The sequence below is a fragment of the Pseudopipra pipra genome, chromosome 1 (assembly GCF_036250125.1).
Source record: "Pseudopipra pipra isolate bDixPip1 chromosome 1, bDixPip1.hap1, whole genome shotgun sequence".
Lineage (NCBI taxonomy): Eukaryota > Metazoa > Chordata > Aves > Passeriformes > Pipridae > Pseudopipra > Pseudopipra pipra.
The window spans coordinates 48,624,854-48,646,050 of record NC_087549.1 but is presented as its reverse complement, the minus strand read 5'-3'; the positions used below and the strand labels follow the sequence as shown (position 1 = coordinate 48,646,050).

The window sequence follows — 21,197 nt, the reverse complement described above, 5'->3', positions numbered from 1 at the left end:
AGACACACCATCTATAGCGCTGCTGATGCTTATGAGAAAGCACACGGGATCACTCTTGAGAAAAACCGCAGAAAGAATCATGCCTTGCAGAATATATCTCCTAAGGAGTCTTTCTGCTGTGCCTTTTGCAACCGGATGTGCCTATCTCGTATTGGCCTTTTTAGCCACCAACACGCTTGTAACAAACATGGGTAGAGCCCTTCCCAAATCTCCATTCGCGAAGCCTAGCCATGATGATGATGAAGACAAGCTCAGTCTTTCTCTTCTTTTGGTTTGGTGGATTTTTTGAGTTGGCGGGCTATGAGTTGGTGGTTGTGATTTCCCCGTCTGAATCACCTCTTATCCTGTCACAGCTGATTTCAACACAGGCCTTGAGTTGGCTTTGTTAGTTTCATCCTTATCTCGAGTTCTGCCAAATGTTCTTGTGCCCTGTAAATTCTGCATTCTTTGTGTTCACTATCAGCAGTACATCCTTCTCCTCAAGCTTTGTTAACCTCCCCCTAGATCTGAGACCATTGAAGCATGTCAAGCCCTTAACTTCAAGAAGGCAATTCTGCCGACAAGTAGTTTATGTTTCGAAAGCCTGGACATCAAGGGGAGACCTTATCGCTCTCTAGGACCATCTGAGAGCAGGTTGTGGCAGGGGGCAGGGGGAGGGGATGGGGCAGAGAGAGAATCGTCCAGGTAATAAGAGAACGGGAGGAGGAAATGACCTTAAGTTGCGCCAGGGGAGGTTTATATGTTGGAAATTAGGAACAACTGCTTCACTGAAAGTGTGGTCAGGCACTGGAACAGGCTGCCCAGGGAAGCGGTGGAGTCACCATCCCTGAAGCGCTCAACAGGCGTGTGGATGTGGCGCTTGGGGCACGGTTTAGTAGCGGGCTTGGCAGGGCTGGGTTAACGGCCGGACTGGATGGCCTCGGAGGTCTTTTCCAACCGAAACTACCCCGTGCTTCCACGACTTCCCCTCCCACGACCTCGGCCTCACTGCCCGCTCCTCCCCCTTCCCGCGGAAGGAGGGGGTTACGGCGTCATCGGCGCGCGCCGCGGAGCGCCAGCGCCGCCCGGCCGGGAACATGTCGCCGCCGCTGTTCAGCCTGCCCGAGGCGCGGCTCCGCTTCACGGTGAGGCTCCCCCGCCTCCTAGCCTTCCCCCCCATCCATCCCTCCATCCCTCCTCCAGGCCTGCCGCTCAGAGCGGGACCGGGCGGGCGGGAAGCTGCGGTGTAGGGCTGTGCCTGGGCGCCTCTGGGCCCGCGGGCCCGGCCGGGGCTCCCGCCGAGGAGCGGCCCGGGCGCTCCTTCAAGGAGCTGAGATACAGCGGTGTGAGAGTGCGGATGGGCCCGCACACCGGCCCAGCCGAGGCGGGGATCAGCCTTTAGAATAACGTAAATTAATGTAAAATACAGTTTTTACGTTACTGTAAAAATTTACAGTGTGTAAAATGTAAATTTTAAATTAACGTAAAATACATTACAGCGTGGTCCCCGCAGGAAAAAGTCCGAGCATGTTGCTTTTAGCTCCTTTGCGCTTCTGCTGAATGGTGCTTTTCCCTTGCCGGTGCAGGGGAGCTGGGTGTGTGCCCAGGCCTCTGGATCCCTTCGTTTGCGGCTCAGTTTGTAGAACAAGGGGATGGGCTTTGCACAGTAGTGGTCGAGGCACAAGCACTCGATCCATTAGATCAATTTCGAAACAGGAAGTAGTAATGTTTAGACCATCTTGTTAAGCAGGGCTCATGTGCTCTTCAACGTTTTCATAAACAACCTGAGCGCAGGACTTGAAGGGATACTAAGCAAGTTTGCAGATGATACACAGTTGGGAGCTGTTGACTCCCTTGAGGACAGAGAGGCTCTCAGGCACAGGGTGCAATTCTTGGGGCTGTCTGTGCAGGGCCAAGAGGGGGACTCGATGATCCTTGTGGGGCCCTTCCAACTCAGAATATTCTGTGATTCATGTCCCAAATCACCACAACCACCTAAAGCTGTATGTGTGGGACGTGAGACTGTGGTAGATACAGCATTGGTCACAACAGTGTGTTCCTCTGTGTTTCCCTTAGAAATACTATTTTCACCACATTGTTAGCCCAGGTTTGAGGTGTGGTGCTCTACCAGCTCACATGCCTAATTTTCTGTGCGCTTGTTATTTACCCTTCATGTTACGAAGTTCCTGCTGTAAACTGACACATGGGGTGTGGTAGAAAGATTCCTTAGTATTTCTCTCCACTGTCAGAGGAAGGAGGACATCCTTTTGGTTTTGTGCCGGTTTTGTAGCTTTTCTTTCTTTGCATCTTGGTAGACATCCACCAGAGAGGCTCTGATTAACGACAACATCAAGCCGTTGTTGAGCGCATTTAACCAGGTTCCTGGGAGGTAAGTAAATGTCTCTTGCTTTTAAAAAAGTGCCTATTCAGATAGCTTTTGGTAATCTTGTCCCTAATGGTTGTTACTAACTCAGGTGGAATGTTTGCATTTCAGTGAAAATGAGAAGAAGTGCACTTTGGATCAAGCTTTTAGAGTTGTTGTGGAAGAAGAAATAGTAAGTACTTTAAACTGCTGCAGCCTATCTCTTGTTGAACCTCAAATTTCTATTTGCAGGCTAATATATTAATTTAATAGCAACTTAGTATAAGAAAACGCTGTTTATTAAAACAAACATGAACTATGTAGATTGAATATGAATGGTTTAAAGAGATTGGTGGAATTTACAGACACCACACTATAGTGAGAGCTGTTGGCTGAGCCTTTTCCAGCAGTTCTTTGTAATGCTTATGAAAGTCTGCCATGTCTTAAAATTCTAATTCGTAAATATGCATTTTTCTACAACTGTACTTTTAGAGTGGGTGGAAAGGGTAGGTTTAGATCAGATATTAGGAAGAAATTCTGCACTGTGAGGGTGGTGAGGCACTGGCACAGGTTGCCCAGAGAAGCTGTGGATGCCCCATCCCTGGAAGTGTTCAAGGCCAGGTTGGATGGGGCTCTGAACAACCTGGTCTGGTGAAAGGTGTCCCTGCCCATGTCAGGGAGTTGAAACTAGATTATCTCTGAGATCTCTTCCAACCCAAACCATTCAGTGATTCTGTGATTTTTTTACTAGCATGTAGTAACAAAGCTGCCTTGTCAGCTTGTCAGAAAAGAAAGATGAAAGGAATCAAATAATGTATGATCAAATTAATACTTCAATGAAGTCTGAATGTTGGGTATTAATTTTCAGGGGTAAATGACTCTGCACATTAGAGTCTCTAGTGGCAGGAAGCATTCAGGAATGATTCCTCAGTAACTGGTTAACTGACAGGTCAAATTTAATAGATAGTTGAAAGTTTGGGAAAGTTGAGCATCAGTATTTGTTTAAAATTTGCCTACTTGAAAACAAGAATTTTAGTTCTGTTAGATGCATGTAGGTCAAAATAGAGAAATTTAACACTCTTTTCTTTGTTTAGATAAACAAAGCCCCATGTGACAATCTCCTGGCAATTATATCTCTTGCTATTAATGGAGTCACAGAAGGTGAGCATCTTTCTTTTGATTTGTTGGCAGTTTTAGAGACCATTTAGGGGAATTCTAAAATCATGATTTCTCTAAGTCATCTAGAGTGGCTAGCTTTTGTAATATGTGGCCCTTATGCTAGTGGTTATTAAGTTTGTTTCACAAGATAAATTAGGTATAATATAATCAAATTCAGGTATATGTGTGACATTTGTGTTGGAATCTTTCTTCTTTTTTTTTAATAGAGAAAGATGCATGGTTTTGGCTGCAGCATGATTAGCATTTTCTGTCTTTGTCCACTCTAAAATGCTTAGATTTATCCCATCATAGTTTCAGAGATGAGACCACTGAGGCAGTACATGACTGGTTTTTAGATATCTGAATCTGTTTCTATAACTGTCTTTTGTGTCAGAAATCAGCGTGCTGATCTCTTCTGAAGTGTATTTTGCGCTCTTCACCTTGTTTATTTGTTCACATTACAGATAAAATACTGGTTTCTTTTAGTAGGTATAGCTGAACTACATGTATGTTTCATGAACTGTGGAATAACTTGACCTGTGATTACGAGGAATGCTGATACTGCCTACAAGCATGGATAGACAGACTTGGAGCACTACTTTAGCAGTGCTTTACTTGAGGAAAAGGCTCTCAGGCTTCATGGGTGGGTGCAGACTGACTAACTGTGGATTTAGAAGTCTGAAAGAGTTCACTTGCAGTCTGCAAACAGGTGCGACATTATTTCAGACTTTAGGTCTTTAGAACAGTTATTTTTTATTATTTGTTTTACATTAATGCAAAGCTCTTGTAAAGCTCATTTGAGTATGTCTGTATATAGAAATAGCTTTAATGAAAGTTCATGATTTAGCCCAAGCTTTTTGTTAGGGTTTGAAGGAATCCAGGAGAACTTTTTTCTTACTTTTTTTTTTTTGGTTTAATTTAATGTCCCTCAAGTGCCATGCATCTTTATTTTTTGCATTTCAGTTCAAATTTGTTGAATAAAATATTCTCTGTTCCTTGTAGGTATCTGCACTGCATCAACTCCTTTTGTGCTTTTGGGGGATGTTCTGGATTGCCTCCCTTTGGATCAGTGTGACAAAATTTTCACTTTTGTGGAGAAAAATGTTGCTACATGGAAATCAGTAGGTATTTTTCCAAAATGTTATATAGTTTTGCCAAACCTTCTGTCTGCCTGACTCGTTTTTACAAATGGATTTTAACTGTCTTTGCATCTGACAGGTTAAGTGTCAGTAACTCTATAGGCAACACCTGAAAATCATTTCGCTTTCTCAGAGTTTTCCTAAGCTGCATTTTCTAACCAGGACTACTTCCCATAGTCATTAATTTAGGCTGCTTTGTTTCAGATAACATCGTGGCCCTTCATATTCACAAACTGTTATTTATCATTAATTCAAGTATCTACCATTTTCTTTCCTCTGCTGCCAAATTACTAGTGCTGTGAATGAAGTAGTGATTCAGTACTAGTACTGAATCTTTTGTGTGTGTGTTTTGCTTATTTGTATAATTAATACATGGAATAATAAAGGCAATGAGTGTAAAAATTAACGTGTTCCAGGAAAAAAACTGGATGCTCTTCTTACAGTTCATTGTCACATATGGTTTTTCTGTATGAAGGCTGGATTTGAATGTGTTTTATGCGACTGCTTATTTTATGCTGCCTTTTTGTGAAACCTGCCTGTTATCTAAGGGAAGACTTGAATTTAGAGTTATCAGTAGGAATGACTCATATTTAGTCATAGCTTTTAATTGAATTAATATCTGCTCAAGAAGGTTCTAAATGTTCTAAAGGTTTTTAATGTTCTAAATACCTTTACTCTGTTTCAGAATACATTTTACTCTGCAGGGAAAAATTATTTGCTACGAATGTGCAATGGTGAGTTGCAGTTTTTCGGGGCATCGGGGAGGGAGAAGCAGAATTAAAGAACTTCAATTCTCAGCAAATGAAAGTGAATTTAATGATTCGATTTAAATTCAGATGTGTTCAATAAGTAATAAAGTTATAACTTCATCACTCCACAGATATTCATGAGTCTTGCTAATTAACATAAAAGTCATTCTGGCCTCAGGGAACTCTTTCCATCAATGGAGGTCATTATAGAAGAACAGGTTTAATTTGAACTTATATTTTATTGGTGTTAAAGGTGTTAGGAGGATTGGTAGAATGCGTTTGGAAAAAATGTGTGATCTGAGAGAGTTACCAGCATTTAAATTTACAAATCTGAGCTTCCATTCATTAGCTCTGTGGGTCATGTAATTAGCAAGGCTTGAATTCTATTGCATGAGAAATGAAAAAAGGGATAACTACTAATATCCTTTACTTTTTACAATATTTAGACCTCCTTAGAAGATTATCTAAGTCACAAAACACGGTCTTCTGTGGAAGAATTCAGCTGTTCTTGGCTAGGTTATTTCCGCTTTCGGAAAAGTCAGGTGAGATTTTTTGTGTTGCATCACACTTAACATCTAAACAAGACTAAATATGCTCAATCTTTTAAGTTTGTGATGATTGCAGACCTAATCTAGTTGGAGAAGATCACTTTGCACTTGTATCTTAGTTCTTGTCTCTATCCTTGTTATTGTGACTTTCATTTGCTTTGATTTCAAACACAAGCTTTGAATGCTTGTGAGAAGCTTGGAATACTGGGAATTTAGTGTCAGCATCTCATAAACAATCAACTGAATTAACAGACTTGGGAATTTCAAAGCTTCTAAGACTGACCCTATGTTTTTCACAGGACTTAACCTGCAGAGTCAGTTTAACCTGGAAAATGTCACTGTTTTCAATACCAATGAACATGAGAGCACTCTGGGACAGAAGGTGAAAATTCCTATGTCATTTTTCACTCATTCTGCAGTAAACATGTAAGATTGTTTGCACAAAAATGTGCTACTCTGGCTAATGGTTGGGACTGTATGTTTGTCACTTGGTTGTCCCTCTTCCAGGCCGAGCTGTTGATTTGGGACATGGGCATGTTACCTGGTACATTAAACTGTGCACTTTGAGGGGAATAAGGTTGATTAGATTATGAGCAAAAAGCAGTGTCACTTACTGTACAAAGTTTTCCCCACAGTGTACGGAGGATAGAGCAGTCCCTTCAGCTTTTTCCAGGAGAAGTCAGGCTGTCGTTGCAAAGTTTAGTAAGGTATTAAGACAAGAATTTGTTGCACATTATATGGTAATAGTACCTAAGAGATCTTTTGAGTTACAAGCTTAAGCTTTCTGATCTAAAGTGTAATAGTACATTTATAAAAAAGAACACTGTGAGAGCTGTATCCAAATTGTGGTGGTATTTCATAAGTTTTAAATTATTTTTTCCTGTTAGCACGCTGAGGAGAGAGAAGAAGGAATGGACGTAGAAGAAGGTGAAATGGGAGATGATGAAGCACCAACAAGTTGGTGAGTTTACAGAAATTTTAAAAATTTAAACGAAGCTTTATAAAGCGAAAGTGAAAAGCTGTTTGGGAAATATCTTTAGATGTTGTGGTCAGAATTCTCCTTACCTCCTGCCCTCTCAAGATTATTTAATCAGTTAAGAGACCTGGCAGTGGTTTAACTGTTTAAGTGGAGTTGCCTAGAGGAGAAAAAAATGTACAGATTTGAAAATGTTGCATACCCCGTCTGAGTACCACTCTGGTTTTGACAGTTTTCCAAATTCCCTTGACAACACTTGTGATAAGATGTATCCAGGGATTTTGAATATATGCTGTATATGCTTTTGGGAGAAAAGGCTGTACTCTTCTTCATCCCCCAGATAGTGAAAAACTCCTAGGATCCCTTTTTTGTACTATTTTTGCTTTTATGATGAGAAAGTAGCAATAGACTGGACGGAAAACTCTTTTAGGGACAAATTCTAAGTTACAGATTTCTCTGTAAGGGTTCACTACAGACTCATTAATTCACTTCCGAAATGAGTGATATTTTCTGGGGTTGTGCATTCCTGAATGGACTTGAATTTAGTATATGTTTGTTTGTTTTTTCCCACAGTTCCATTCCAATAGATTATAACCTGTATAGAAAATTCTGGTCACTTCAGGATTATTTTAGGAATCCTGTGCAGTGCTATGAGAAGGTGTCATGGAAAACTTTCCTTAAGGTAATCTGAGTAGATGCTTTCAACCATTCAGCCTAAGTAAAAGTCATTGTTTATAGGGGTAGCAGAGTGACTGTGTAGGCACAGAACAGTTCAAAGGCCTTTGGAAAATGCCACTGAAAAATGATAGTGCACGAGGAAGTGCATTTTGCTGTTTTCTAAAGTGAGCTTTTGACTGTAAACAGTGTATTAAGATGTACGATAAACCCCCTAATATAACTTGTGTAAGTCAGTAACAAAAAGACTTCACATGTTGCAACAGTGCCACAAGTACCTTTTTTGTGATTTATCAGCTGCAAAAAGCAGAACTTGAGGGTTTGGGTTTTTTTTTTTACTCTGAGCAGATAAATAGCCTATCTAGCTCTTACTTTTGAATAGTCATATTGATCCCAGTGGGATTCTGAATATTGGTTTCTACTGAAGCAAATCTCTTTACAGAAGCAATGACTTGAATGTCCCCTTCAGCTAGCTGTTTCAGTTTTGCTTAGTAGGAATATTGAGGATGATTTATTGCTAAGCTACTGTTCCTTCACAATTTGTCACTCAGTGTTTATTTAATAGCAAGAAGCCTAGGTTTTTTTAATCTTCATTCTCTGTGTTCTGGTAATAAGAGGTGACATCTTTTCAGACATCCTAATATAAATCTAGTTAATGAGATCTACTAATGGGATCAAAAAAAGAAAAAAAACCAAACCGCACAAAACCACCACATGTGCAGTTCAAAAACTGAAGAAGGCCAGTCTTAAGTCTTTCAGATGAAATTTTTTAATTAATGTAGCACTATCATCACATGAACCTTTTTTCTTCATGACATCTAAACAACAAAGCAGTTGTGCACTGTTCACAACCCAAAATGTTGTGTTTCTTAGCATATTTTAAATATTCATATGATTAGATATTCTGACATGATAACACTTTCACTGTCATTTGTGTTCAGAAAGGTCCTACATTTTGGTAGCAAATGTGTTGTTTCAATGGGCTGGTAGCAAGTTTACAAATCATTTTACTTGCTTGGCATGAAGACTAGAGTAGTTCTCTAACTACAAAGGTTTTGTATGATTTTCATGTGATAAATAACTCTGTTTCATAGTACTCAGAAGAAGTTTTGGCTGTGTTCAAAAGTTACAAGTTGGACGACACTCAGGCTTCCCGAAAAAAGTTGGAAGAACTAAAAACAGGAGGAGAACATGTATATTTTGCAAAGTTCCTAACTAGTGAAAAGGTATGTGATTACTCTTCTCAGAATCCCAGGCTAGTTGAGGTTGGAAGGAACTTGTGTCTAGTTCAGCCTCCCTGCTCAAAGCTCTCAGCTGGAGCAGTGGATCAGCACTGTGTCCAGTTGGGTTTTGAATGACTCCACAGATAGAGACTCTGCAGTTTCTCTGAGTATCCCATTACACTGTTTGATCACTTTATTTAGATAGATATATTTTATTCTTTTTGAATTGCCTCTTTTAATTAATGATTCAGGGACTTATAATTGTGTAATAAGAGTCTGCAATAAAGCTGACATTTGTTTATTGCATTTCATTTGCAATGGTGCATTTATAAAAAGAGGTTAAAACAGAGTAAACACTTAAAGATCTGTTTGTTGCCTTTAGAATTACATTTTCAAAACTTGTCTGATGTGCTAACTATATTTTCTGCTCCATAATGGTCCTGTTTAAAATTACTTTCAAAAATATCTTGAGAGGGTTTTATTCTGTTACTGTAAATCCAAAATTACAGCGCTCTATTGAATTTAATCCTAAAATTGTTGTCTTCTTTTTGGAATACTATGTAACTTAAACTTTTAAATGCGTGCATTAGTAGATGACAGAAAGGGCATCTCGGTGCAGCATGAGTTTTTCTGGACTAGAAGAGTGAGAAAATTCATCATAGGTCTTTGACCTATATGTTGACAATTTTTAAATAATGTGTTATAGAAGATACAGAACCTAATTAACACCCAATAGTCAAAGGCCTTTTTCTTCAATTGTTCACTTTGTATGATCTATCATGCTGCAACATACAGGATAGAAACCAAGCAGTGTGTCACTGTGCAAGCATTGATGAGAGTGAATACTTCTGTGGTAGCCAAATCCACATGTTGTAGTGAGTAGTGCATAGGAAAAGGAATGAGCTGTCCTTCAGCTGCGTGAAATATCTGAATATTTGTTTTTCCAAAATCTCGTTCACTTCCAAGTCAATGTTGTTAAATCCAGCACTATAAAATTGTTAAACAAAAATCTAGGGATACTTTTACAGGAAGTTCCTCATGCTTTCAAAAAAATGATTTAATTAGAAATTTTGATGCCCTTTCCTAAAGTGTGCTAGATGACAGTTTACCCATCTTAGTAAGTGCTGTCATGAAAGTACAGGTGATGCTGAATAGACTTATCATGATCTTGTTGTAAAAATAGTCCCCGTGGAGTTTATCAAAAACATTTGGTGTATTTTTACGCTTACGCATGTTTAATCTCATTAATGTGTAATTCTTTTGTTGCGGTTGTTTAGCTGATGGATTTACAGCTGAGTGACAGTAACTTCCGGCGTCACATCTTGTTGCAGTACCTAATACTGTTTCAGTATCTAAAGGGACAGGTCAAATTTAAAAGGTAATGTGAAAATATTTTGTGTTTTGGGGATGAGGAACTAGAAACTTGGAGATAAACCGAAATAGAGTTTGTGCACTTGTTCTGAGGTTCTTGTGAAACTTGGAACCTTGGATTGGTAAATACAGGGAGGAGACTGTCTTTGGCAGCAGCAAGTTGTTAAACCAGTGCAAGTTATCTGTGTGTGGCATCATTTTGAATTTATATTGACTCTGTAATGTGACATTGGTTGCTGATTTGTTTTTTCCTCGTGTGCTACACAATTCTAAATTAGCAAGAAATAACAATGGTGATTGTTGCTTTTATATATTCATACATACGTACATATATATATATATAAGCATATATATGTTGCATTTATTTATATATAACGGGACAGAACCAAACCCTATATTTTCCTAATCTCAGTGTTATGCTGAAGAAAATTCTACATCTCTTCATTTCCTGTGCCCTTGGCCATATGTGTGTATAATGACTGACATCATTAACAAAGCAGCTTTCTTTCACCTGCAGTATGCTGCTTTTTATAAATAGCTTCTAAAGAACTTTGTAAACTAGATTAGGATCATCATCCTAATTCTATAGATTATTTACCAAGGCAGTCCAATGCCAGAGAAGGAATAGAATTCCCGTCTTCTGAATTGCAGTTCAGTCCTGTTGAGGTGACAGTCATTTCAATCACAATTCATTAAAATGTTCATTAAAAGCAGTGATCAAGGATGGTATGAGATACAAATGGTGTGTATATATATATGTATGTAACATTTGGTGATTTTTTTTTTTGAGGTAAGGCTTTTCATTGTCCCCATTTGCTGTGCTTTGGGTCCAACATCAAGGTGTGGTCTAGAATCACACAAATGGACTTCCTATTGGATGAATCTAAACCTTGACAGTAAATTCCCCAAGCAGAACTAATTAATTCCATAAATTCCATAATAAATGGTCAGTCCCTGGGACTAGACCAGAGCAAATTCAAAGCACTTTTTTTCAGATCCCCTCAGAAGGCATGTAGTGTAAATAATATGTCCTCAACACTATTTTGATGTGTAGTAAACTCTTAAAATTAAAAAAAAAGAACAAAAACCAGCTGATTTAATGACACTTTTTGGTGTGTTGTTTTGTTTTTCAATTCTAGTTCAAACTATGTTCTAACAGATGAACAGTCTCTTTGGATAGAAGATACTACAAAAGCAGTTTACCAGGTTGGTACGGTGTCTACTTATATAAAACTGGCATGGAAGAATATTTAGCATGTAATATTGTATCAGCCACCTTTGAAGCAGTAACCACCATTCTTTTTTTCCTACACATTCTGCTACGGATATAATGCAAGAGGTTCACTTTTCTTTCTCCTATTCATAGCTTCTTTCAGAAAATCCTCCAGATGGGGAAAGGTTCTCAAAAATGGTAGAGGTAAGTACTTTAATGCCTGTCTGAACAAAGTCTGTTTAGCATATAAAAAAGCAGTTTCAGCTTGAACTAGCTTTTGGAACACAGGTGTTATATCTGCGAGAACTTCTGCCTCATCTCAGTAAAAAAAGGTCTCATCATTTTATTTTGTAGTTGTATTTTTCCCATGCTTTCTTTAATGCTCTTTTCTTCCTTTTCCTGGAGAGAAATGGAAATATGCATATATATGCATGTGTACATACAGGAGAGATTGGTTATTAAAAATTAAGAAATCCTTGCAGACAGGAGTGCAGTGCCCAAAGACATGGAAATAAGATAAAAGCGAAATTTAAAAAAAAAAGTTGTCTTCTTGCTTTCCTTTCTTTCTTTACTTTGACTGCATCTATTTTCTTGTTTAGACTAGGAGAAATAAAGCCTTTCCTGCAGTTATTGAAGAGAGGAGATACACCATTTTTGAATAAATTAAACCAGGTGTCAAAGATTATACTGATGACCTTCAAAAAAGTGACTGAAATACACAACCTATAACCAAAAGTATTCCCCTTCTGGTAGCTCAGTTAAAAACTTTGGAGTCAACTCCAAAACTGATTATGACCCTAATAATGTGCAATACTTTCTATGTTTCTCCAGCATATATTAAATACTGAAGAAAACTGGAACTCATGGAAAAATGAGGGCTGCCCAAGCTTTGTTAAAGAAAGGTAACTGTATTGCAAAGTAGAAGCTTTTTGCTGCTTGTTTGAAATGGTGGTTCCCTTCAAAATATGGTACCCATGGTTCATAGGAGTGTTAACCATTTGCAAAACTTTGAGATTTGTGTAGTTGCCTGTCCCTTCAGTGTGTGCAGAAGGCTCTTAGATTACTGCCAAAAGTCTTAAGGCTTCCACTGTGTCAGGGAAGAAGTGGTTATGGATGTGTGGGCTCTCAGGAGTGCATTCCTCACTGTCTCATGGCAACACTTTGTTGTACTGAGGAGACTGGAGCAGGTTACGTCCCCTCCTGCTTTTGGCAGACCCCAGGCTGAAGAATTTAGTGCCTGACTTTCCCATATACCGTTTTGGATTGCCTCTAATGAAACCTTTGGCGTTATGGCTGTGGCAGGGCAGCATACCTGGAGTTTGGGCAACAGTTCTCTTATGCCATTTATTTATTAGGTTTGCCACTTGGTGGTGATCACTTACCTGAAAGGTAGTGACAAGTGGCTTTCACCACTGAGAGGTTTCCTGTGTAGTTCGCTGGTAACTAGTGGCAAAACTTCAACTCCAGATGTCTGCTAGACTGTCTTGAGGGGGTGATCAAACATCCATCTTCCATCCTTCTTCATTGTACACACAGACTGTAGCCTCTTTGTGGTAAGGAGCATCTGGGTCGTTATCTTTTGAAGATTTCCTGTTATTGGAGAGATCAGGTGCAGCCACCTCTTCATGACTTAAGCTGTTCGAAGAAAAAGGGAGGGGGACTGTGAGAAGAGAGAAATTACTGTTGCAGGGGGCTTGTGAGGAAGTACAACTATGAAATTTGACTCTTGTAAATATTCTCCTGTAGATCTTATCCAGAGTTTCAGCTTGGGTAGGTCTTGCCCTAACCTCAGTGGTCTGGGATCTCCATTCTCTGATCCCATGAAATCAGGTGCAGCTGGGGAAAGAGACCTTGCAATCATAGAGCAGATGATCCCAGGAGCAGGGTAGATCATACTTATATGTGCTGCTGGCACAAATGTGATTTCCTTCTTTTTCTGTATTGGGACTCTGATAGACCTTTGCATTTGTGAGTGAACTAATTTTGGTGTCTGGCAGATTCCTTTCCTTATCCTTACTTTGCCTTCTGTCTCCTCTTCCCTCCTGCCTCCTTCCACTGGAGACTCACAGTCCTTCTGATTACTTTCATTATGATTTAACTTAGCACCATCTGAAGGTGAAATGGATTTATTTTGCTCTCGGAATATTTGTGGTTTGATACTAAAGAGCATCCTTTTTTGTTTAGACCTCCTGATTCTAAACCAACAAGGCCTGTGAGAAAGAGGCCAGCTCCAGAGGACTTCTTAGGAAAAGGATCAAACAAAAAAATCCTTATGGGGAAGTATGTTGGGTTTTTTTTTTTCTTTACAGGGTTTCTGTGTTTGGGTTGGTTAGTTGGTTTTGGGTATTTTATGGGGGTTTTTTTCCACTCTTCATTTTTTTCTATACAGTAATTTTTAAACATCCTTACTTTGGAACCGTCGGGAAGGAACAGCTGAGGGATATATCATTCTTTTAAAACTTGCAATAGGCTTCCTTTCCTTATAGCTGTCTCTTGTAGATCCCTTTTAAACAGTGTGTAAGTGCGGAATGATAGAATGATGAATGTGGAGTTTAATGTGTGTTTGTGCTTCCCTTGTCAGCGAGGAACTGACCCGCCTTTGGAATTTATGTCCCGATAACATGGAAGCTTGTAAATCTGAGAGTAGGTAGGTAAAAAAATGGGTGTGTCATTGTCTAAACCTGACTTTAAGCACTTTAATTAGAGAATTACAATTATTACAAAATTGGGAAAAGGAAAGTATACAAGGTGATCTTAGGAGGTGTGTCATTTCACTGTGTCTTGAGAGAAGTTGGTTGTATGAATCTTTGTCTTGAAATCCCCTTACAGTTTTCTTCGCTTCTTCTAGTGTTTATGCTGTCAGTAATTTTCATTGCTTGGTAAAGTAAAATCTAAGCTAAAAACCAGATGAAAACTCCCATTTTGTAGAGCATGACTGTATAATTAATTACCTTATATAATGAAGGAAGATTGCCAAGTCTGGCTCTAATGAAGTTAGCATGCTATTTGGCTATGATTTTCAAGTAGGCCTGTGCTTTGAACAATGCTAGATAAGAGGAAATTGGCTGGCAGGCATTGTTCCAGTGCATACCGGATCTACTCGTGCTGCAGAGGTAGGAGAACACAATTATTGGTTGTCCCTTCTGCTTGCACAATTGTAGGAAATACTTAAAATGTACTCTGATACATAATTTTGTTACAGATAGCAAAATCCCTTTCTGTGCTCACATAATACCTAGTAAGAAAATTTGGAAAAGGAATGGGACAGTTCCCAAAGAGAGCTCTTCTAGTAGTGGCTGTAAAGTCTGATTGCCTGCGGAGAGCTGCTAGCTATGCAGATGTCCTGAGTGGAGGAATTGCTTTTCCAGAGGTTTAGAGCTTTGCAGAGGAAGTGCTCTCCTTTCTTGTGAGCTGGGTTGTACAGGAAGGCCTCTGACAGGATACTTGTCTGTACTAGGCCAAGGGCTGAAGGTGAAGTTGTGTTTGAGTCCAAATCTTTTGATTCCCCATGCATGATTGTATTGTGCTACAATGTCTTTACCTAAAAATAAAAAAATTAAAAAACCTAAACAAATGGAGGTAAACCAAAAACGCATGCCATGGTAAACAGGAAAGAGAAAATCCCATGGGGTCTGGATTCAGTGCCAAGTTTTATTACAGACTTCATGACTGCACGTGGTCAAGTGAATGTAGCTTTTTGCTTTGGTTCCTCACATCTCCCTTCAAATGGGGTAATACTTCCTTACCTGTCTTTTCAGATGGTTGTTTTGGGGATAACATAGCAGCACTCAAATCAGATGGGTTTTCAAGGCGCTGGCTTTAGTTCCAGTGATAGTGCTACACTTAAATCATGCATGGGGCACTGCTGCCCTGGGCAAAACACGTTCTTCAAAACCAAATTGAATTTATAGACCAGTGTGCTTTACCCCTTGCTCCAACTAATTACTAGATTCCCTTGCAGAAGCAGATGTATCTCTGTCAGCCTTAGGTAGCAGAAATACAGATCAGTATCAGCTTGCTTTGCACCTCTGAGAATTTTGGCTCACAGTTACCTATAGCTCTTATGTGTCTCTGGCCTTTAGCCTTCACAGCAGCAAACTGTCCTGATCGTTGGAAATATCATTTCTATTCTTTTTTTTTAGGTCAGGGTTCCTTTTGTGCTGGTTTAAATACCTGTCAGAAGAAACCACAAGCTGTTCCAAGAGCAGATGGAACTTGAAAGGGGGTTGGGGGGGATCACCATGTTTTACTGATCCTGTCAAATCTCACAAAACTAACAACCATTTTAGACTCCTGAGCACTCGTGAGCTTTGTGAATGCTGTTGACAGATGTTGATGTCACCTTTTGGTATGGCAGAAGGTTTAAATGTATAATAATAGGCAGTGCTAGTGACTGCTGTTACACTGCAGTGGTTATTCAGTAAATAAATTTTATAGAAACGTATCAAACAGAGTCTTTGCTAATTTGCAGTTGTTAAATTTGAATGGGTTGGTTTGAGGATTTTTTTTTTTTCTTCAGTGGATAAGCTTGAGATGTGTATGAAGGAACTGAAAACCAGCTATTTTATAGTAGATTGTGAAGTGTATTAAAGCTTCTTATTTAATTTTTTAGGGAATATATGCCAACGTTGGAGGAATTTTTTGAAGAAGCTATTGAACAAGCAGACCCTGAAAACATGGTTGAAAATAAGTATAAGTATGTTGATCTTCATGTTTCACTTGATTTTGATCTCTCATGTTTGGATTGTTAAAGAAAACAGACTGTTGTCAGCAATACTAATATCTGTGCAGGACTCCAGTAATGCACAAAAAATTTTTACGTTTGGACAGAATTATATTAATTTCTAAATGTCTCAGTTCTTTTTTTTTGTGCTTTTTTTAGATGCCAACCAAACTTGTGCTTTATTGTAGGGCTGTGAACAATTCTAACTATGGCTGGAGAGCACTGAGACTTCTGGCACGCAGAAGTCCCCACTTTTTCCAGCCAACAAACCAACAATTCAAGAGTTTACCTGAATATCTAGAAAACATGGTAATCAAATTAGCCAAGGAGCTGCCCGTAAGTAATATTATCCTATAATAATAAATTCTGAATTCATGTGACTTCCTGATTGTTCCTCTGCAGTCCATTTGGTACATGAGAACATAGAGGGGAAAAAAAAAAAACAACAGGAAAAAAGTTTGTACACTAAAGTAAAAATTAGAAATAAAATTAGTGTAATCTGTGAAGATCCCAGTAATGCTAAACTGAAAAACATTGACTAACCAAGTAAGTGCTGAGCCCTGCCTTGTATTCTGTGGAAAAAAACCCCAGCTGTGGCAATCCCGTTGGTAGGCAGGAATGTATTTGTGCCCAGCCACTTGGGTTCTGTGTTGCAGTGCAAACCACGTTTATGGAAGGTCTAAGCCAGCATTATGGCTCATGAATATACTGGGATGGCAGGAAAAGGGGCAGTGTGGGCAGCTGAAAGTACTGTGCTAAGTGTTACCAGAGCTTTACAGCAAGGTTTGCCAGAGCTCTTCTGTCAGCTCCCTGACTTTTAAAATATGTAAAATAAAAATAGACCTTGTGAAGCTGTAAATTTAAGGCATTAACCCTTTCCATGTTCAATAGTACAAATTTGAGTCCAGGGAGGGGCCTTTCAGATCCTTTTATACACAGTGATATACACAGGCCAGCAGTGGGGAAGGAGGTGTTTTCTAAACCTTTGAGTTAATACAGAGGCAGCAGTTCATATCTGCAAGAATTTGCTGGGTTTTGTGCTGAGACCTTCCTTGTCTGTAATGGAAAACTACTGAGGTGTAAAGGTTTGAATGCAGTATATAGGTTTCTTGTTTGTCCAGCCATCGGAGTTAACTGTACGCTAATAGCAGGTTTAGAAAAAATACAGGGAGGGGAAATGTGTTGTAATTTGTTTAATGCATTAAGATGACAGTGTGTGCAATATTCCTGATGGTGTTACTGTCATGTACCAAATGTTATGGCAAAAAGCACATGAGGCCTATGGCTGAAATGTAGAAAAAGGGGAAACTATTTTACTGATGAGTACCTAAATCAGAGACTGAAAAGTTTCTTGTTTGCATATTTGTTTGCCACCTTCCAGAGGTTTGAAAGTATCAAAACTTTGGGGAATTCTCAAGTGAGGAATAAAATTAGTGAAGAATAGTTTTCTTAAAAAAACATGTTCATCAGTAGTGGCCTCAAAGTTTGTTGCAAGGGTGTTTTTAAGCAAGTAAGTAATAAAGCTCACTATGTAATGCTTAGTTTTGTTATCCTGTGAAGTCAGTGAATACTTTTATTAGGTTTTTTAGTTAGAAATATCTTTTATTAGAGCACTTGTTACTGGTGTTTTGGATGCAGGAGACTGTGGGGTAATTTTTAATTCTCATGTGGGATCGTGTCAGGTTTTCCATTCTAACACACATCCCAGAGACAACCAGAGAGCTGTAAAATTTCTCTAATACAAAATTCATCCAGTGATGTTTAGTTCTTTCATTGTAGCCTCCTTCTGAAGAAATAAAAACAGGTGAAGATGAAGATGAGGAAGATAATGATGCTTTATTGAAGGAAAACAATGAAAGTAAGATTTGCGTGTTTTCAGTCTTTTCAGTTTTTCTCTTGATGTGTATTGTAGAAGCTGTGTTTAAACATAGTTTCTACTGAGGGCCATCAGTCCTGTGTACCCCAGTGCTTCTGACTTGAACCAGCATTCATACCAAAAAGTGCAGCCTTTTCAGGACACGGGGCACCAGTAGCAATCTCCCAGGCTCGTGGCCTGCAGTGCTGAAAGCATCCAGCTTGTTGGATTAGCGGTTTGATTAGGAGCCTCTTTCACCTTTTCTGCTATGTGGTGTGTGTTTACATTGTCAATAGGTGTTTACAGCTGAAAGGCCAGTGTTGGTGTGTAAAAGCCTACCTGAGCACTCCTTTCCTCTCTTTCCTGTTCTCTCTGCCCTCTAATTGCCAGGCTAACTGCTTCCCTACAGTCCCTGTTGGGGTGGATAGTTATGGGACTTTCAAAAATGGATATATTCCAACTCTGAGTTCTTTACTTCCTCTTCATTTAAAATATCTCAAAGGCAAAAGCTTCTCTGTGAGAAGAGCAATCTTCCTAACAGATATCATCCCTTGCTCATTCCCCTTCACGAACCATTCCGTTTGTCTCTTGCCTGTAACCCTGGTATGTCTTGCTCCCAGGTGTCCTTCTCCATCTCCTTTGTCTGTAAATCTGCCCTTTTCCATCCTCATTCATGCCTTCATCTCACAACACCTTCTCCCTTGCGTGTTGTAATTCCATGTGCCAGCTCCTGGATCCAGCATGGGCAGGTGGGATATGCAGGTCATGGAAGCCAAACACTGGGTACCTCTGGCAGTTTTGTTGAAGACTTTTTTCTGTTAGTGGAAAACCTTTGGGCCTCTGTGAATCTGTTCTGTTGCCCTTTTCCATGCAGCACTTGACCTTTTCCACAGTCTCCTTGCCAATAGTAGAGAAGTTCTCTTTAGCTTAATGCTAATTAACACAGCCTTGGTGGTGTCACTGTGTGGGATTTACATCTTTCTTTCAATATTGTCTTAAAGCAAAGATGGCAGAGCTGTGGTCTGCTGTACACCACTGTGCTTAGACTTAAGAGAAGTCATCTGAGGGCTTTTATTGTTTTGTTGTCCGGGATCTTCCATCTTTTCCCCTTGATGTAGTGACTTGAGTTCAGATAAATGAGTGTGACTGATAAGTACTGGACAGAATTGAAACTTCTGCTCCATGCCAGCTGGCTCTTCAGGTGGCACAAGGGTGAGATATTTAATAAAAATTAAGAATATGATTAATTTCTATATGTAAGTAATTCAGTCTTTGGGGTTTTTTGTTTAAAACTGTGAAATAAACACAGGTGGTAAGCCACAGATTGCAGACCATGATAAGCTATGAATGTGCAAACCCACCTGTGTAATCACTGCAGCGCTTGGCTTTTCAGCAGAGCATAGTATTCCATGATTCTTATCTCAATGCCAGAATGACAGAAAATTCCTTAAAGTACTAACTACACACTAAAGTTACTGTTACAGTCCTGCTGCCAATAGGAACATGAGAAAAAAGGGAAGGAAATGGGGTTTTTTACCTAGGTTAACTTTGACTAAAGTGACTAAAAAGTTCCAGAAGACAAATAGTAAAGATTGCTCTGTATTTTAATGTTGTAGTTGACTTGTGTTGAGTACTGTAGTCTGCCTGTAAAAATTCGTGTTTTCGTTTGGAGGAAGTAGTTCTGATGTAGCAATTCTCTCTCAATATAACAGGAGATAACACAAAAAGCAAGATTTTTTTTATCACAGGCAATAAGGGACATTCCTCTTGAAACCCAGGTAATAATACATCTGTAAAAACCTGCTCTCGGAGCTCAAATAGGTTTTAACAACCACAGGAAAGGCCTGAGTCAGTCTGTCAGTAAATAAACAGAAAATTTATACTGGGGCAGATCAGGGTGGATTAATCTGCAGTGTCTGGAGATGTTCCATATGTCTGACTGATTCCTTCTCTTTTTCCCCCAGGTCCAGAGGTGCAACGGGACAAAGCCATGACGGGCGAACAGATCGAGTTATTTGCGAATAGGCTTGGGGAGCAGTGGAAGGCCTTGGCCCCCTACTTGGAAATGAAGGATTCTGATATCCGGCAGATTGAGTTGGACAGCGAGGATGTGAAGATGAGAGCTAAGCAGCTGCTGGTGGCCTGGCAGGATCAGGAGGGTGCACATGCAACTCCTGATAACCTGATCACGGCGCTGACCAAAGCTGGGCTAAGTGACCTTGCCGAAAGCCTGACCAACGATACCGAAGGCAGCAGCTAACTCACTTCAGCTGCCAACTTGCTCTTTGACTTGGGGGGCTGGGGGTGTTATTAATTGTGACTGTTCTGGTGGTTGTCATTGATAATTGTTACTATTGTTGCTAGGTAACAGATTTTTGATAGGTATTTTTTGTTCAGGAAATGATAAAGCTTTTTAATAATACTGTAGGATTGTCCAGATTTTCTGAGAAAAGGATTAGTCATCCCAATCCAGAACTGGGAAGCTTTGTCTTCGGTGGTGGAAACATAAAAGGGAGGATGGAGAAGCAGCTTTCAGTGCAGGCTGCAGGAGGGTTTGGCACCAGCAGAGCTCAAGTCGCTCCCGTTGGACAGAGCAGCCTCTCCAACTGCTGCTGCCTTTGCGTGGTTTCTCAAAGCAGGGTGGGACTGTCTGTCAGGGACTTCTGAGTCACCCTTTGGGTGATGGGGAATGCAGACTATCAAAACATACCTGTTATAGGTAAAATAAGAGGGTAGTGATGGAACTCCAAGTCACAGCATTGACTTCCAGTGAAGTGCTGTTGTCCCACTTGCCCGCTGAAGAACTGGTTCTGTCTGAACTTAATTAGGTGATCAAGGGGTTCCATGCTTATTTTTATTAGTGATTATTTTTAGCCTCTCCATGTGTTTGGCTATGTAGGAACTCCCCTGAGTCATGGGGAACATGGTAACTTTTTGTCCCAGGTTACTGTGAAGTGACAGTTTCATTTTAAGGACGTGGCTGTCTGTAGATGGGTACAAGCCGTTTTCCCTCAATGAGTGGGAGATTTTTGTAGTATCAAGTGGCAGCTGGCTACAACTTGTTCTGTGGGTATTTCTTGTAGTGTTTCTGCCATTCACCGACATCTCTCTGATTTATGAGTGTTTGGCAAACTACATCCCACTGAACTCCTCTCTGTATTGTTTCAGCTATTAAATCACAGCTGTGAATTTCTAGGGTGGTGAGATGCCACCTCAGAAGCGAGTT

General features: G+C 39.8%; 1 protein-coding gene across 5 annotated transcripts; it reads left to right on the top strand.

Moving 5' to 3' along the window:
• The first annotated feature begins 993 nt into the window (after nucleotides 1–993).
• Nucleotides 994–20,398, top strand: THOC1 (THO complex subunit 1). 5 transcript variants are annotated; one of them, XM_064655628.1, is made up of 22 exons: nucleotides 994–1,124; nucleotides 2,295–2,368; nucleotides 2,474–2,534; nucleotides 3,436–3,502; nucleotides 4,502–4,620; nucleotides 5,324–5,372; nucleotides 5,834–5,929; nucleotides 6,235–6,317; nucleotides 6,571–6,642; nucleotides 6,823–6,896; nucleotides 7,485–7,593; nucleotides 8,681–8,812; nucleotides 10,087–10,187; nucleotides 11,320–11,386; nucleotides 11,547–11,597; nucleotides 12,225–12,295; nucleotides 13,578–13,673; nucleotides 13,975–14,040; nucleotides 16,006–16,089; nucleotides 16,305–16,452; nucleotides 17,896–17,974; nucleotides 19,936–20,398. In XM_064655628.1, exons 1-22 carry the CDS (start codon nucleotides 1,077–1,079, stop codon nucleotides 20,229–20,231), a joined length of 2,043 nt encoding a protein of 680 aa, XP_064511698.1. In that variant the 5' UTR covers nucleotides 994–1,076; the 3' UTR covers nucleotides 20,232–20,398. The 5 variants fall into 5 exon arrangements, with proteins under 5 accessions (XP_064511698.1, XP_064511710.1, XP_064511704.1 ...); XM_064655640.1 differs by lacking the exon at nucleotides 6,571–6,642; XM_064655634.1 differs by lacking the exon at nucleotides 11,547–11,597.
• Nucleotides 20,399–21,197: the final 799 nt, after the last annotated feature.

Coding starts and splice junctions, on each gene's coding strand:
- THOC1 (XM_064655628.1), top strand. CDS start 1,077: ATGTCGCCGCCGCTGTTCAGCCTGCCCGAGGCGCGGCTCCGCTTCACG. Junction 5,373..5,833: donor TTTGCTACGAATGTGCAATG/GTGAGTTGCAGT, acceptor TACAATATTTAG/ACCTCCTTAGAAGATTATCT. Junction 6,643..6,822: donor TCGTTGCAAAGTTTAGTAAG/GTATTAAGACAA, acceptor TTTTCCTGTTAG/CACGCTGAGGAGAGAGAAGA.